The sequence below is a fragment of the Colletotrichum fioriniae genome, assembly GCF_027942845.1.
Source record: "Colletotrichum fioriniae strain IMI 355084 chromosome Unknown scaffold_2, whole genome shotgun sequence".
NCBI lineage: Eukaryota > Fungi > Ascomycota > Sordariomycetes > Glomerellales > Glomerellaceae > Colletotrichum > Colletotrichum fioriniae.
Window position 1 is genome coordinate 1,502,948 of NW_027076838.1, and position 13,028 is coordinate 1,515,975.

General features: G+C 54.2%; 4 protein-coding genes across 4 annotated transcripts; 3 read left to right on the forward strand and 1 right to left on the reverse strand.

Annotated features, from left to right (window-relative positions):
• Positions 1 to 230: 230 nt before the first annotated feature.
• Positions 231 to 1,113, reverse strand: N0V96_002229 (uncharacterized protein; the record flags this gene model as incomplete). Its single annotated transcript, XM_053187734.1, has 3 exons — positions 231 to 658; positions 727 to 938; positions 1,028 to 1,113. 3 exons carry the CDS (start codon positions 1,111 to 1,113, stop codon positions 231 to 233), a joined length of 726 nt encoding a protein of 241 aa, XP_053055238.1.
• A 1,483-nt stretch (positions 1,114 to 2,596) lies between these two features.
• Positions 2,597 to 3,448, forward strand: N0V96_002230 (uncharacterized protein; the record flags this gene model as incomplete). The annotated part of the gene is made up of 2 exons (XM_053187733.1): positions 2,597 to 2,653; positions 2,873 to 3,448. 2 exons carry the CDS (start codon positions 2,597 to 2,599, stop codon positions 3,446 to 3,448), a joined length of 633 nt encoding a protein of 210 aa, XP_053055237.1.
• Positions 3,449 to 7,080: 3,632 nt separating this feature from the next.
• Positions 7,081 to 7,656, forward strand: N0V96_002231 (uncharacterized protein; the record flags this gene model as incomplete). The annotated part of the gene is made up of 3 exons (XM_065756469.1): positions 7,081 to 7,142; positions 7,281 to 7,394; positions 7,512 to 7,656. The coding sequence occupies 3 exons, from the start codon at positions 7,081 to 7,083 to the stop codon at positions 7,654 to 7,656; spliced, it is 321 nt and encodes a 106-aa protein (XP_065614838.1).
• A 3,716-nt stretch (positions 7,657 to 11,372) lies between these two features.
• Positions 11,373 to 12,860, forward strand: N0V96_002232 (uncharacterized protein; the record flags this gene model as incomplete). Its single annotated transcript, XM_053187731.2, has 2 exons — positions 11,373 to 11,378; positions 11,670 to 12,860. The coding sequence occupies 2 exons, from the start codon at positions 11,373 to 11,375 to the stop codon at positions 12,858 to 12,860; spliced, it is 1,197 nt and encodes a 398-aa protein (XP_053055235.2).
• Positions 12,861 to 13,028: the final 168 nt, after the last annotated feature.

Below are 13,028 nucleotides of genomic sequence, written 5' to 3' on the forward strand. Positions count from 1 at the left end.
TGGTGTGTGATCTTTCAGGTTTGGGTATTTGTTGTAGGCGAAGGCGAGCAGACGGTCTATATGATTTAAAAGTACATGTGATCATGATGATCCAGCCTGAGACTTTCACAACTCGGCCCTTTCTTTTTATGAGACCCAACATGACTTTCCCGTAAAATATTGCAGATAAATCGCTCAAATCCTCCTCTTTGTGTGTGCCCACCTCCCAAAGTTCATCATCAAACCAACACTTACGTCTCAGCAAACTCGTACGAGCTAGGAGACTCCTCAACGGCAACCTCAATCTTGGCCTCGGCCAGCTCCTTGCCGCCGACACGAAGACCGGCGCGGATCACGTCACCGGGCACGGCCGGGCCGACGCCGGCAGGGGTTCCGGTCAAAACGATGTCGCCGGCCTCGAGGGTCATGACCTTGGAGATGTCGCTCAGGATGCGGGGGATCTGGAAGAGCATGAGGTTGGTGGAGCCTTCCTGCTTGACGACGTCGTTGACCTTGAGGAAGAGCTCAATGTCGTGGGGGTCGGGGATGGCGGATTTCTTGATGATGTCACTCATGGGCAAAAAGGTGTCGAAGCCCTTGGCGATGGACCAGGGGAGACCCTTCTTCTTGGCCTCGTTTTGGTTGTTGCGTGCCGTCATGTCGATGGCGAGGGCATAGGCTGTCTTGGGTGTCAGTGGTTGTGAGGTTAGGAAGGGGGACGATGTCCCCCGAGTGAGTGAGACGAACCCTCAATGGCGTCGATGGCGCCCTTGTGGTCATCAGCCTTGAGATCCTTGACCTGCTTGCCGAGGATGAGAGCAAGCTCGACCTCATAGTGCATGTCGACGCCCTTGGGTCTCAGCACTGGGCCACCTCCAGGAAGGAGGATAGAGGAGGTGGGCTTGAGGAAGAAGAAGGGCTGCTTGGGGCGGGTGTTGTTGAGCTCCTTGACGTGATCGCTATGATTTGGTAGTTAGTCCTCTCGTCTCCCCTCTGCGCCTGCATCTCATGTTTGTGAGAGTCGAGGGGTAGTTGACGAATCACTCACGCATAGTTGCGGCCAATGCACATAACCTTACCGGCCCTCTTCAAGGAGGCGGCGGTAGCCATTGAGCGTCTGAAAACCATGGACATCTTGACGATTGTATTTTGCGTCTCTTCGAGTTACAATTCTTGGAAGTGTCAAGGTCTGTTGATTTATGAGAACACGTGAAGTTGATAACGGGCTTCGGAAACGATGCCGAAGCGATGCCGGAGACAGTGTCGGATTCTCCGAATAACCGGGGAACGCAGGCCTGGGAGACTCGAGGACGCTTAGTCAGATTCTACAAAGGTTGGAAAGTTGGGTGCGTCGGGAGACCTGCCGGCACTAGGCACGGAGGCTTGCCAATCTGGTCAAGGCGATTCGGAGGATGGATGCGTCAATCGGCGGCAACCATTGAAGCTTGCATAAGAGGAGGGGGAGCTCGCAACGACCGGTGCAGAAAGCAGTCCAATGCAGGCGAGATCTGGCACTCTGGGAACTGACTGGATTGGATTGATGCTGGCCTCGATTGGACGGGATCGACTTGAAGCTTCGGGGGAGACACTTCCCGCCCAACCGGTCGGGGCGAGCAGGCGACAGATGTTCCAGCAGTCGCATGAGTGGCCAGAAGACAGCGGGGACAAGGAAGGGCCTGGGGTTGCTCAATGTGGCTGAAATGGCCCAGTGTGGGGGAAGGTGCCCTGTGTCTCTCACCCCGCTTCCTTCCTTCCCTCCAGCTCGGTTTCGTGGATTTGATCATCGACTTGGACGAAAGTCAAGGTACCTAACCTGGCTTGCTTGGGAAGACAGAGTTGAAAGTGACAGACCACTGCACCGGATCTGATGGATGGCCAAAGGAAAGGCCCAATAAGGACACTTTTCTGCTACCATCTGCCACTTGGAACTGTCCCTTTACCTTGTCTCCGGCGGGGTAGACGTTGATGTCTTTGATCTTTCCCCATATCCCCGTACCTTACTCTATACGTATCGTCACTACGTACCCCATGCCATAGGGCACACCTCACACCTCATATTTCGAGGTGGCATTCGTCCTACATCAAGTCACCTTCCACACGCAGCCTGATCACCGCTACCAAATTTGTTTATCAACATCACTACGCGGTGAATACCCTTTTCCTATTCATCATCACACCTTAGCAAAAACAATACACACGCAAACACACAACAGCGCAGCCCTTAACACTAGCTCACGCACCCTCCGCTCTGTCCCTTCTCCCCCCACCTCTGACATCTCTCACAGACCCGACACAAAGAGCCTTACTGTCAGGCACTTGTGGCCAGTGGTACCTGGCCTTAAAAGTCAAAAAGTCTCCTTACCTAGCCTTGGCCTGGAATGACGGCGTTGGTGGGTTCTACCTTATGCCCCATGCTATGATGCTCCATGTCCATTCCCTGCCCAGATCCACCCACTTTCACTCTTCTCTCGGCCAAATTCGCTGCTAACTGCCTGCATCCACTTCTAGCCCGTTAATCAACACTGCATTGTTAATTGACAGCATTCTCCATTCTACGCACTACACGACACGAGACCACCAACAACGAGAATCCGCACACCCAGCACCAAAAGTCGCCATGGAGAGCCTCCAGCTGGCGCAGATGCTTGCCGACCTGAGCAGCCTCAATGCAGCCGTTTGTTTCCCTCATTCCCTACTCTCTACTATCGTCGACTCTCGTCCCGGTCGCATTCTCTGACTCGCCCATGTAAATCCCCCTGCGATGCGATGCGCTGGGCGCTTCGGCGGCTGCAGGGGCTCATGGGAAGGAAGGAAGGAGATCCTCAATAAACTTTTCCTCAACTAGCCCATTCGCCCTATCTACAGAAGTGCTAATGACCTCATTCCAACACAGGAACCCAACGCAGCAGCCGCTCTCGTCACCGCAAACAAAGCCATCCAGACGGTTGAGAAGACCAACGCCAACCCCGCCGCCCCCGGACTGCCCAGGCGGCCCACCGATGAACTCCGCCGCGTTCACACGCACAGTTCCCAGACCTCGCGGACAGGTACAGGCACCGCTTCGCCCGCCCGCGTCGACAAGTTTGGCCGTCGCATCATGATGAGCCCGCCCGCCTTGTCGCGCTCCAACTCAGCGCAGGGCTCCATCCCAGGCACGCCCAAGAGGGACTCAGATGTACGAAGCACTACCACCACCACTTTACAGCACCAACCACAACCACTTGGAACGGGACAGAGAGCTTACGTGATGGGTGCTGAACAGGCCGAAGACGATATGGACCGCGCGTCGACCCTGATGGCGCTGTACGAGATCCGCGCGAAGCTCAAGCAGCAGGACAATAGCAGCCTCATGAAGGCCCGAGAGAAGATCGCCGACCTCGCGGCGCGGCAGCAGCAGCAGCAGACGACGGCGACGCCTGGCAAGAAGGAGCCCGAGAAGATCACGTCCCGGTTCACATTCCCGAAATAAGCGAGGGGTTTCTTTCCAAGTACACGCATACCTTTTTCAACATAAGCGGCGGTACGGCGTTTGGGGAGTGTGGACTCGATCTGGTTTCATTTTCGACAAAGTACGGCATGATGGGATACTAAAAGTCACGACGAATCGGTGTTTACGGGTCACGAGAGGTTCTCAGTTGGTTGCTGAGTATACGTTTTGCGTTTATCATTGTTTTTTGGGGGGCCAGCAGCGGTCACTTGGGGAGTAAGCCATGGGGTTACGACGCATTTTTGTTCCTCGTCCTTCATCTGGCTATTGAAGGACTGGGGAAAGGGTCAGGGATCATACGGGGAATGCGTGGGATCCAGGACCGAGTCCGGAGGCAAATCCGGGGTTCCGTTTATTCGTCGACCGGTTGTGTTTCACAGCGTTTGCTGGAATCATGCCCTCACTTAGGGACCAGCGCTGGGTGGTCCGTATGTCCGTAGGGAGACTACACTTTTTTTGATGTCAAGAGCATAGCCTCAAATCTCAACAAACCTTTCCTGAAGTTTTGGCGAGTGAAGACATGTCCAAAGACAACCATGGCATTGCAGCATTCCCTAACGGACAGTTGATCGCCAAGGCAGGGGTTTTGTTGCCGGGAGTGTCGCGGAAACTTTCAGGTGACGGAGCGGAGGAAGGGGTTTGAGACCGTCCCAAGTGCGCGGCAGCCTGCCCGACATATACCGAGAAAGAGTTGTGCCCAGATGTTTTGGAAACAGTCTTGGCGATGAGCAGCGGAGTGCAGTCGATCGAGCCCCGGGTCGAGTTGCTGTTGCTGTGCAAGATATTGGGACTACGCAGTGAGGCATTCTACATGGCAGGATGGACCGTTGGTTCTTTGCCGGCTGGTCTGTCTTGTTCGGAGGGGTTACAATGTGTTCCTTGGCTTATTCGGAATCCTTCCAAGCCCTCATTTTTAGTCGACTCGGACAACTTCACGTCGAGCATTGTCGAAGAAGCTCGAGAGAAGCTGACTACTGTTTGCGGCGAGGTGGATCTCAGCATTAGGGTATCCGGATGGTGAGTGTCCCTTAAGGTAGTGGGGTCACCGGCGTTGGGCGGAGCGAGGTGGGGAGGGGAGGAGAGCGGCCGCACCACCTCAGCGTCAGTAGCCAGCAGCGCGGCAGTGTCTTCAGGTCTGCTGTTTACGTCTCCAGCTCACCCGTCCCTTCCAGAACATCCGGGATTCGCGGGTCGCGGGTGACCGGGTTCTTTAAGGTTGTGTCTGGCAGTGGTGCGCGTGGGGTGAGCGAGGGAAGGGGGACACGCCAGCTGAAAAGCAGAGGAACTGAACGCAGAGGTCTGTTCTAGCTTCTCCCTGTGGTTCACGATGTACCGTAAGCTCGGTCTGCTGCGGCGTAAGTTCAGCTTCCTTTGCCCGGATCCACCCCCCGGGATGTCGCCGCCGGTGTGGCCGGCTCTGAGAATTCTAAGACGGAAGCCGCAAACGAATGTTGAAAAAAACCACAGTGCCGCGATACTGAGGTAAGCCGGGGGCGGGCGACTGCAAAATGGAGGACATGATGATTGCCATGCTAAGAATGTGTAATAAGAGATACACAACGAGCAAATGACAAATAAGAGGATGTCTTTTTGTGGAAACTTGTTGGAATAAGCTCGCGACAGCGTGCACCGCCCAGTTTGCTCGGTGGGGATGGTGTTGGTTGTGGTGAAGTTAACGACAACTCTTAGAGGGCCGCCGTGAAGGCCGCATGTTATTGAGGCACGTTAGGCTTTTTGGTGAGCAATGATTCCAATTCCCAGCGGCGGTTCGCAGGACAGAAGGCTATTTACTGTACCTCACCACAGGTATCTGGGTTGGAGTGGTCACGCTACCGCGGCATCGCCACAGGTGGACGAGGAACCCTTGTGAGGAAGATGCGGTTAATGGGCCCGCGGCCAAATGTATCACTGTTGGGTGAGAGGAGGCGTGCAATAATTGAATGGAGACGGCCAAGCCTCGCTCGTGCCGGTGATGTCAGGCGCCGCCTGGAAGCCCCATTTTTTTTCTTTTTGCTCAGGTTCTTCTGCTTCTTGTCCTGTTCGTTTACCGAAACGGTGTGAGGCTCTTTTGCGATTCGTTCACGAAGGCAGTGGTACCACGGTTATTCACCTTGTGGGCTACCTACTGGGCGTTGGCCGGGCCTCTGGCTGACGAGAGTGCGAAAGGGCGCGAAAAGGCGAACACAGCCACATTCGATGCCGGAGCCCCGATGACTCGACAAGAACTATTGCCGGGCGACGTGATGGATTATTGATAGTTTGTGACTGGGTGAACTATAGTAGTGTATTGGGCCCTCGATGGCCTGAAGAAGAGGAGAAGATCCGCGGTTGCCAGTTGGTACCTTGCATGGGGCTTTGATGGGTTCGTGTCTTGGATGAGGACCGTTGGCTTCTTTGGTGAAGTTGGCGAGTGTCCATGCGAGAGGGATACCTAGATTCAGACGAAAAAGCATCCCGTCCAAACAAAACATCGGAGGGAACGGAGGGACAACTAACCGGACGGGGGCCCCATTCATTCGATTCACTAGAGTTGCTAGATGGTGACTTGGCGGTAAAGTGCGGTTGGAGGGGACTTTCGCTGCTGATGGCTGACAATGGAAGTACAATCATTGTACCTTATTCCATACCACCCACGATGAGTCCATCCGTAAGGCAAGCACGGCAAGGTAAGGTGCCTTAGGTAAGTACTCCGTACCTCATGACCGGTGACGGTGGTGAATTATGAGTGGCCACACTCTGAGGAAGGTGTGGGCATCACTGGAAGCTTCGCCGGGGGACCAAGTGTGCAAGTCTGGGCAGAGGAGGGAGGCCACGCAATGGCTTTGGGGCCAAGTGACTGCCCAGCCTCCAAGACGTCGCTTTTGTCTGGCGACAGTTTGCTTGGCTTTCTTCATCACGCCGTCGGGCGAAATATAACTTGGATCCCTCTTTTACCCCCTCCTCTTCTTACCCCCGTCTGATTTTTTTCTCAAGAGTCTTTTCCATCAATCAACCTTGTACCTAATCAAAAACCTAAACGACTTGACTCTCTCTTTTGGCGCTTCACTGCTGCCTTCCTACACTGCGGATACGGATACATAACAGAAACCCTCCAAATTCTTATTTGATTAATTCAATCTTGGGTTGTCTCGCATTGCACTCTAAATAGGCCGCAATCCTCCTACCCAAACCTAGGCTGCCTGTTTTCCACGGGTACAACTCACCTTATTATTTGTGCACTGCACTGCACTGCACCACCACCGGAAGCTCTAGACCGGATCTCACCCGTATACCTACGGATAAGACGTCAAAAAAGCCATCACGTCATTGAACATCATTCACCATCTTCCCTCCCCGCCAACCAAAAGCATAGTTAACGCCACGCAAAAGTGAGCTGTTGGGTTCTTCCAAAGCACGGTTAAGAAATACAATAGTCGGACGAAGCTTCTCTCCAGACAGCTTCTCCTGCCATTTACATCTCGTCTTTTTCTTATTCACCACACCAGAACCCTGTCCACCAACGATACCACGAGAAGTTCGGCATACCTACTGAGATCCAACCTTTTCCTTACCTTCCACATCGAGGGTCGCGAACAATAAACTTCCTATCCAGCAACAACATCACAGTCATCAAAATGGCGGACTCCGTAGGCGATGTTCACATTCTACCCTTTCCCATCGACTCACTCGACAAGAGGTAAGCCTTCTCCTTCCTTCCTTCCTTCCCTCATTGCATGCCATTCGAAATGGATCTGCAAGACCCTGCATACATCAAAACACCCCCGGCGATGCCCTCCGGACGCTAACGTTAATTCCGCAGACAATTCTACTGCAGCTCCGGTCAAGTCTACAGAAACGGAGCATGCTATGAACGCGGCGCATGGTACTGGTGGGGACGCTGGGTCCTCGCCGCCGTCGTCGTCGGCATCGCACTTCTGATCCTCATCTTGTTAGGGTACTCCCCCAGTGCTATTTCCCGTCTTCTGGCACGAAATTCCATCGTACTAGATCACAATGGCTAACCAACGTTTTCGTGATACAGCTGCATGAACTCTCGCCGTCGCAGAAAGCGCGGCGTCCAGCCCTTCTATGGCACTGGATGGATGAGCAACAACAATAAGCACAACCAGCAGGGCACCTACGCCTACAACCAGCCGTACAACGGTCAGCAGCAAGGATACGCGGGCTACCCCCAACCGGGCGGCGCCTAGCAGAACCCGCCGCCGGCTTACGGACCCGCGCAGCAGCAACCTCAGTACACCGGCACCACATTCAACCCCAATGATGGATACTACGGCGGTCACAACGAGGGTATTCACCTGCAGCAGCCGCAAAACGCCTACCAGCGGGATTCATACGCTCCACCCGCTGGCCCGCCGCCCGGAAAGTAGACGGATGATGACGATGAAGAATGATGGGGTTTCCGAAGGCGTGGAAGGGTTCGAGGCGGAGAGGCGTGGAACTTCTTTGACTGTCATGAGTACGACGACTTGCGAACACACAAATGATACCTTGATTGCGAAACACCCCGGTTAGGCGTTGGCAGGTTTTCTTTGGATGGATTTCACGACGATAGGGGGCATGGTGGAGGAATGATAAGGGCCAGCCAATATGTATGATGACGTCGAGATTGGGGTTGAGCCTGGTCGGGACAAAGAATCGAGAAAACTCTGGATCATATTCCATAGTAAATTTCAACATGATCGATGCTGATATGGCAGTACTTAAGCTAGCGAGGGTGGTGATGATATGTTAACAGACTCTTCAACTTGACGGACCCAATCCTCAAGCCGTGTCAACGTAAGTCGGAACACAACGTCGAATATCGGTGCCCTTATCCACCACCATGACGCCGTGTTGCAAAGCCGAAAGTGCAATTCTGACAAGGAGAGAAAGGCCATTTCAAACATTTCGATCGGCCAACGCAAGGTCATTAGACTTGAGTATCGTACAGGTCAAGTTGCGAGCATAGCTCTTACATCAGACGAGCCCTGCGTTGGACTGGGCTGCAGCTGTGAATCCAATTACCCTTCTAGACGTCCAGACGGTCTTCTTCCGGGACGTGCGGGTGTTGGCGCCCCCGTGTCGGTCGGTGCCCATTGCCCAGAGCTTTTCCTAATGGAGCGGACTCCTTTGATTGACATAAACTACTTAGAGCAGTGAGTGATATTGAGATTATAGGCGATCGCAAGTGGTCTCTTGGGCCATGGCGGCGTCCGTTTCTGATTCCTACGAAACGCCTGAAAGAATTGGAGAGTAGTGATGGGCCTATCTAGGAAGATTCTCTAGTCATTTAGCTCGACCCTGACGTTCATCTCGTGGTGGTCAAATTGGGGGCCAAAAATTATTCTCGAAGCCAGAGACGATGGGATTTCTGAGACATGAAGGGGACTTGTCTACGAGATGCCCTGTCCACTGTCGAATTTGTAGTGTTCTGGTCAGGCCCGGGGCTTTGCCGCCGTCTCGGCCGAGTTGATGCAACTTTGCACATCGTATGGGTACTGGATGTGGCGAGTGATTGTGGCTGAGCGTAAAGTTGATGTGGCTGGAAATAACCATTGCCTTTTTACGTATTCCCGTCATAACCGAGCGCGAGGGAAGGCAGCAAGGGGTGCCCACTGTCACGGGGGTTGCGACCCAGACGCTTTGGCCAATGCCAAGTCGTAATGTGCTGTACGTGTGCCTGAGGACGAAAGAGACACCATGTTTCATCATGTTGACTCTGCATGCTGCTAACTGGCGGTCCCTCGGTCCCAGGTTGTCTCGTTTTCAATACGGAAGCACGGAGTACGGTTGGTGCAGTTGGGTGGTGGGCACGCGCGGCGGCGGCAGACCAGACACGCTGCAAGTCAATACTCGCTAACTACTACCTTATGTGCTTACCTTAGTTTAGTTAGTACCTTTACTTATCGGCCGGGGCCCGGGGGTGAGGGGACTTGGGGGACGGCTCATCGGCGCAATCAAGATTGTGGTCGACGAATCCAAAATCATCTCCGAACCGGCCCCTGAACTTCATGAGGGAAAAAAGCGGCACTTGCGCGATTACAAGGGGACTTGCCAGACAGCCGTTTTGGAGTTGAGGTGGAAGTGGACACGGGCGTTGGGTGTTGGCGTTGCAGACAAGCAGGCAGACAGAAAAGAGAATGCGAAGCCAAGCAGCAGCAGCGCAGCATTACAGTGATTAACTGAACAAGCCGCAGCAAAAAGCAAAGCAGAAGGGGGGGGACGGGAAGTCAGGAACCGCTTCCCCCACTCAAGTTCGTCTGAGCAGGGATCTTCAGTCCGCTAGAGTGTGGCATGGCGCTCGATCGCAATTCAAATTTCCCTCTGGAAATCTCCCTGTGCTCGGGCAGGTCGCGGCGTCCCGTCGCGCTCGCTCTCTCTTTTAGGTACACTCAGCTTAGTCTGTCGAGCAGTCAGGGAGAACGGAAAGGTGCTGATGTTTCTACCGCTGCTCCTTGACCTTTCCCACCAAACTCCAGTGACCACCTGGACTGCTGCCACTTTTGATCGTCCCCTCGTGGCTTTCCCGGCAAAGTAACTCTGTGTGCGTCACGTCAATCTTTTCCCGTTCCTTCTTCCTTTTCCCACACCTCGTTGCAAATCCTCCTCTCGTTTTGCTGCTCTTCTGACCTTTTGGTCAAGGGAAACAAATCCTCAGATCTTCTTCATCTCATCTACGGCGGCCTCTTGTCACTCTTTTTCTTGACAACCTCCCGAGGTGCATATTCCTCCGACAACCCGGCAGACTGCGTCCTGTGCCGTTTCGCTCCTTTCTCGTTCCATCTCATCTCCTTGGCCATTCCCGAGGCTGTTTGACGGTGCTCCTCGTGTCTCTCATTTTTACCTGTTGGTCGTTCTCTTCGCGAGGCAGAAGAGCAGAATTCCAGCTCAAAGTCACTCCTTAAGCAAGCCATACGAATACCGGTACTCCGCCTCGCCGCCACTCTGGGATTTATTTATCCTCAACACGTCTCACGAAAACGACCACCCCTCAGCTACAGCCTCTATTCTACCTGGGATAACCGTGTCTCTCGACAGCTTGTACACGAATTGCGACCCACCCCTTTTCTCAATACTCGCACCCAGCAGCGTCACCAAGCAATAAGACCAAGACACCCAATCTGTTGGCCACGGATCGCCTATTTTTCGGGGTCATCCTGTTGGACCTTGCCGTGCTTGCTGACTTGCACCGCCCAGTTTCAGTGCCATTTTGAGACGAAAGCCTCTGGGCTTTTTGCTCGTTTGTCGCTACCATTCGCTACACGTCCCCTACCACCCGTTCACCAGCCCACCCACGCAAGGGGGCGAACGCTTTGCCCTCCCATAGGCAGTGACGACAGAAGAAGACTTGCATTCATTTACCGGCAGTACAGCGGCACTACTCATTTCGGTTCTTACTCTTTGAGATTCTCGAGGCTCGACCTTCTTTCGTTCACGCCTACCACTTTCCTTTGCCATCTTGGCTTCAAGTGAGATCGTTTTGCGCGAATCCGGCCGCCCGTTACACTTGCCCTACGACGCTCTTTCGTACCACGAAGCGGTTCGCCTTATTCCCCCAACGGTCCGCCGATCACCGTTCAAGCCGATCAAACGACGAAACATCGAGCCCATGAGATGATGGAGCTATAGTCCGCTTCTAATTTCGAAAATCAATCACCCTCGACCAACCAAGCTCGACGTACCCAAATTTTGTGGGTAAACCACCGAGAATCACGTTCTTTGTTGGAGGAAAAGAAAAACAAAATCGTTCAAAATGCCTTCGATCGATGTCGCCATGGCGAGGAGTCTCCGGGGAGGAGTGTGGGGATCAATGGTGTCGAGCATGGCCGCGGACATACAGAGTCGCGGAATTACAGACACAGTACAGAGCGCCGGAAACTCGATCAATGATGTGAAGACGGCGCTGTCTAGTTGGGACAATTGCATGTCTGTTAATTTCTGCAAGTAGGTTTCGGTCATTGCCTCTCTTCAATTCCGACAAACTAACTTGCGCAGGTGGCCCGTCATTGGAATCATGATCTTTGGAGGCCTGATCATTTTCTCTATCGTATGGTGCATCATCCGATGCGCTTGCTGCGGTTTGTCGTGCTGCTGTCAGTGCTGCTATTGCCTGAAATGCTGTGGTAACTGTTGCGGTTGCTGCGACACCCCCAAGGGAACACCTCACAAGCACCTCGACGACAATTCGTATGGACCGAACAATCAGGGATATAAATCCCAGGCGCCCATGGCTCCCTTTTACAACAATGCCAGCACTGCGCCTGCGCACCAGGCGAATTCAACAGCACCCGTGGCTTCCGGAGCCGCAGCGCCGCCCCAGTATGCGGAATTCGAAGTCAGCAAATCAGGTGCCAATCCGGCAGACGCCGATTCACTCCCCGCGATGCCCAGCTGGGAGGGTGCAGGCTCGAAGAAGGTGGCTCTTGAGGAGGAGGTGGAGCTCGAGCAGATGAACAAGCCGGCGGCATCACCAAATCCGAATGGACAGAACATGCCTCTTATGGCACCCAACGCAATGTCCCACCCGAACAGCCCCATGCCGGGTGACAGGAGCCCTTATGGCCAAAATCCCCAGGCTGGTCCCAGCGGTTACTTCACCAACGCCAACCAGCCTGCGGGTCCCTACGAAATGGCAGGTAACGGCTACAGCGATGGAGCGTACGGACAGTCAGCGTCTTCTTTCGGCGTAGACCAAGGATATGGAAATGGGGCCATGGCTGCCGGAGGTATGGCGATGCAGGGCAGAGGTACACCTCACCAAGAGTTCAACAACAATGGCTACGGGCCCCAGAGAGGTCAGACGTACCCCCGTCCTCAGCAAGAGTTTGATCAGGGCTTCGGCAACAGCTACGAGCAGGGAGGCTATGGCATGGGCCGTCCTCCTCGAAATGGCCCCAGCCCGGCACCGATACCCCGAAGCTTCACAGCACCACCTCGCGATGGACCCAGTCCCGCCCCAGCTGGATATCGCCGCTCTCCTGGTCCTCAAGCCGGCGGTTACCGCGGCCCTCCACCCCCTCCCAGCGACTACCGGCGATCTCCCGCGCCTCAAAACGATTATGGCTTTGACCAGAAAAATCAGCAAGGCCAGTTCCTCAATGAGAACTACGGTCGTCCTCAGTACGGAGCAAACTCGCGTCAACCCTCTTCAGAATCGACTCGTCCTCTTGCTCCTCAGCGCAGCTACACTGGCGACCATAGTATGGCATCTCCGGATCTGCATGACTCTGGCGGCTTTGACTTCAGCTCTGGCTACAGTCGTCCGCAACAATACAACTACAACCGCGGTCCGAGCGGTGGCAACCAACATATCGAGGACGAAGACGAACAGCGGCCCCCGCAAAGCAGTGGCGGCACCTACCCAGGATACAAGGCGTACCAGCCGACAAAGGATGGCTGGAGTGGCGTCTGAGCGAAATGACAACAATAACGACAGAAGGCAAAGAGCATATGCACACCTGCCCAAGAGCACCAACAGCTCCCTGCACTGGGGGCGACTTCTATTTAAAGACTAATGCAGTCAGAAGTTCATTCGAGGCGGCGTTACTTTGAGTTTCTGATAAAGGTGTGCCTTGTTTGG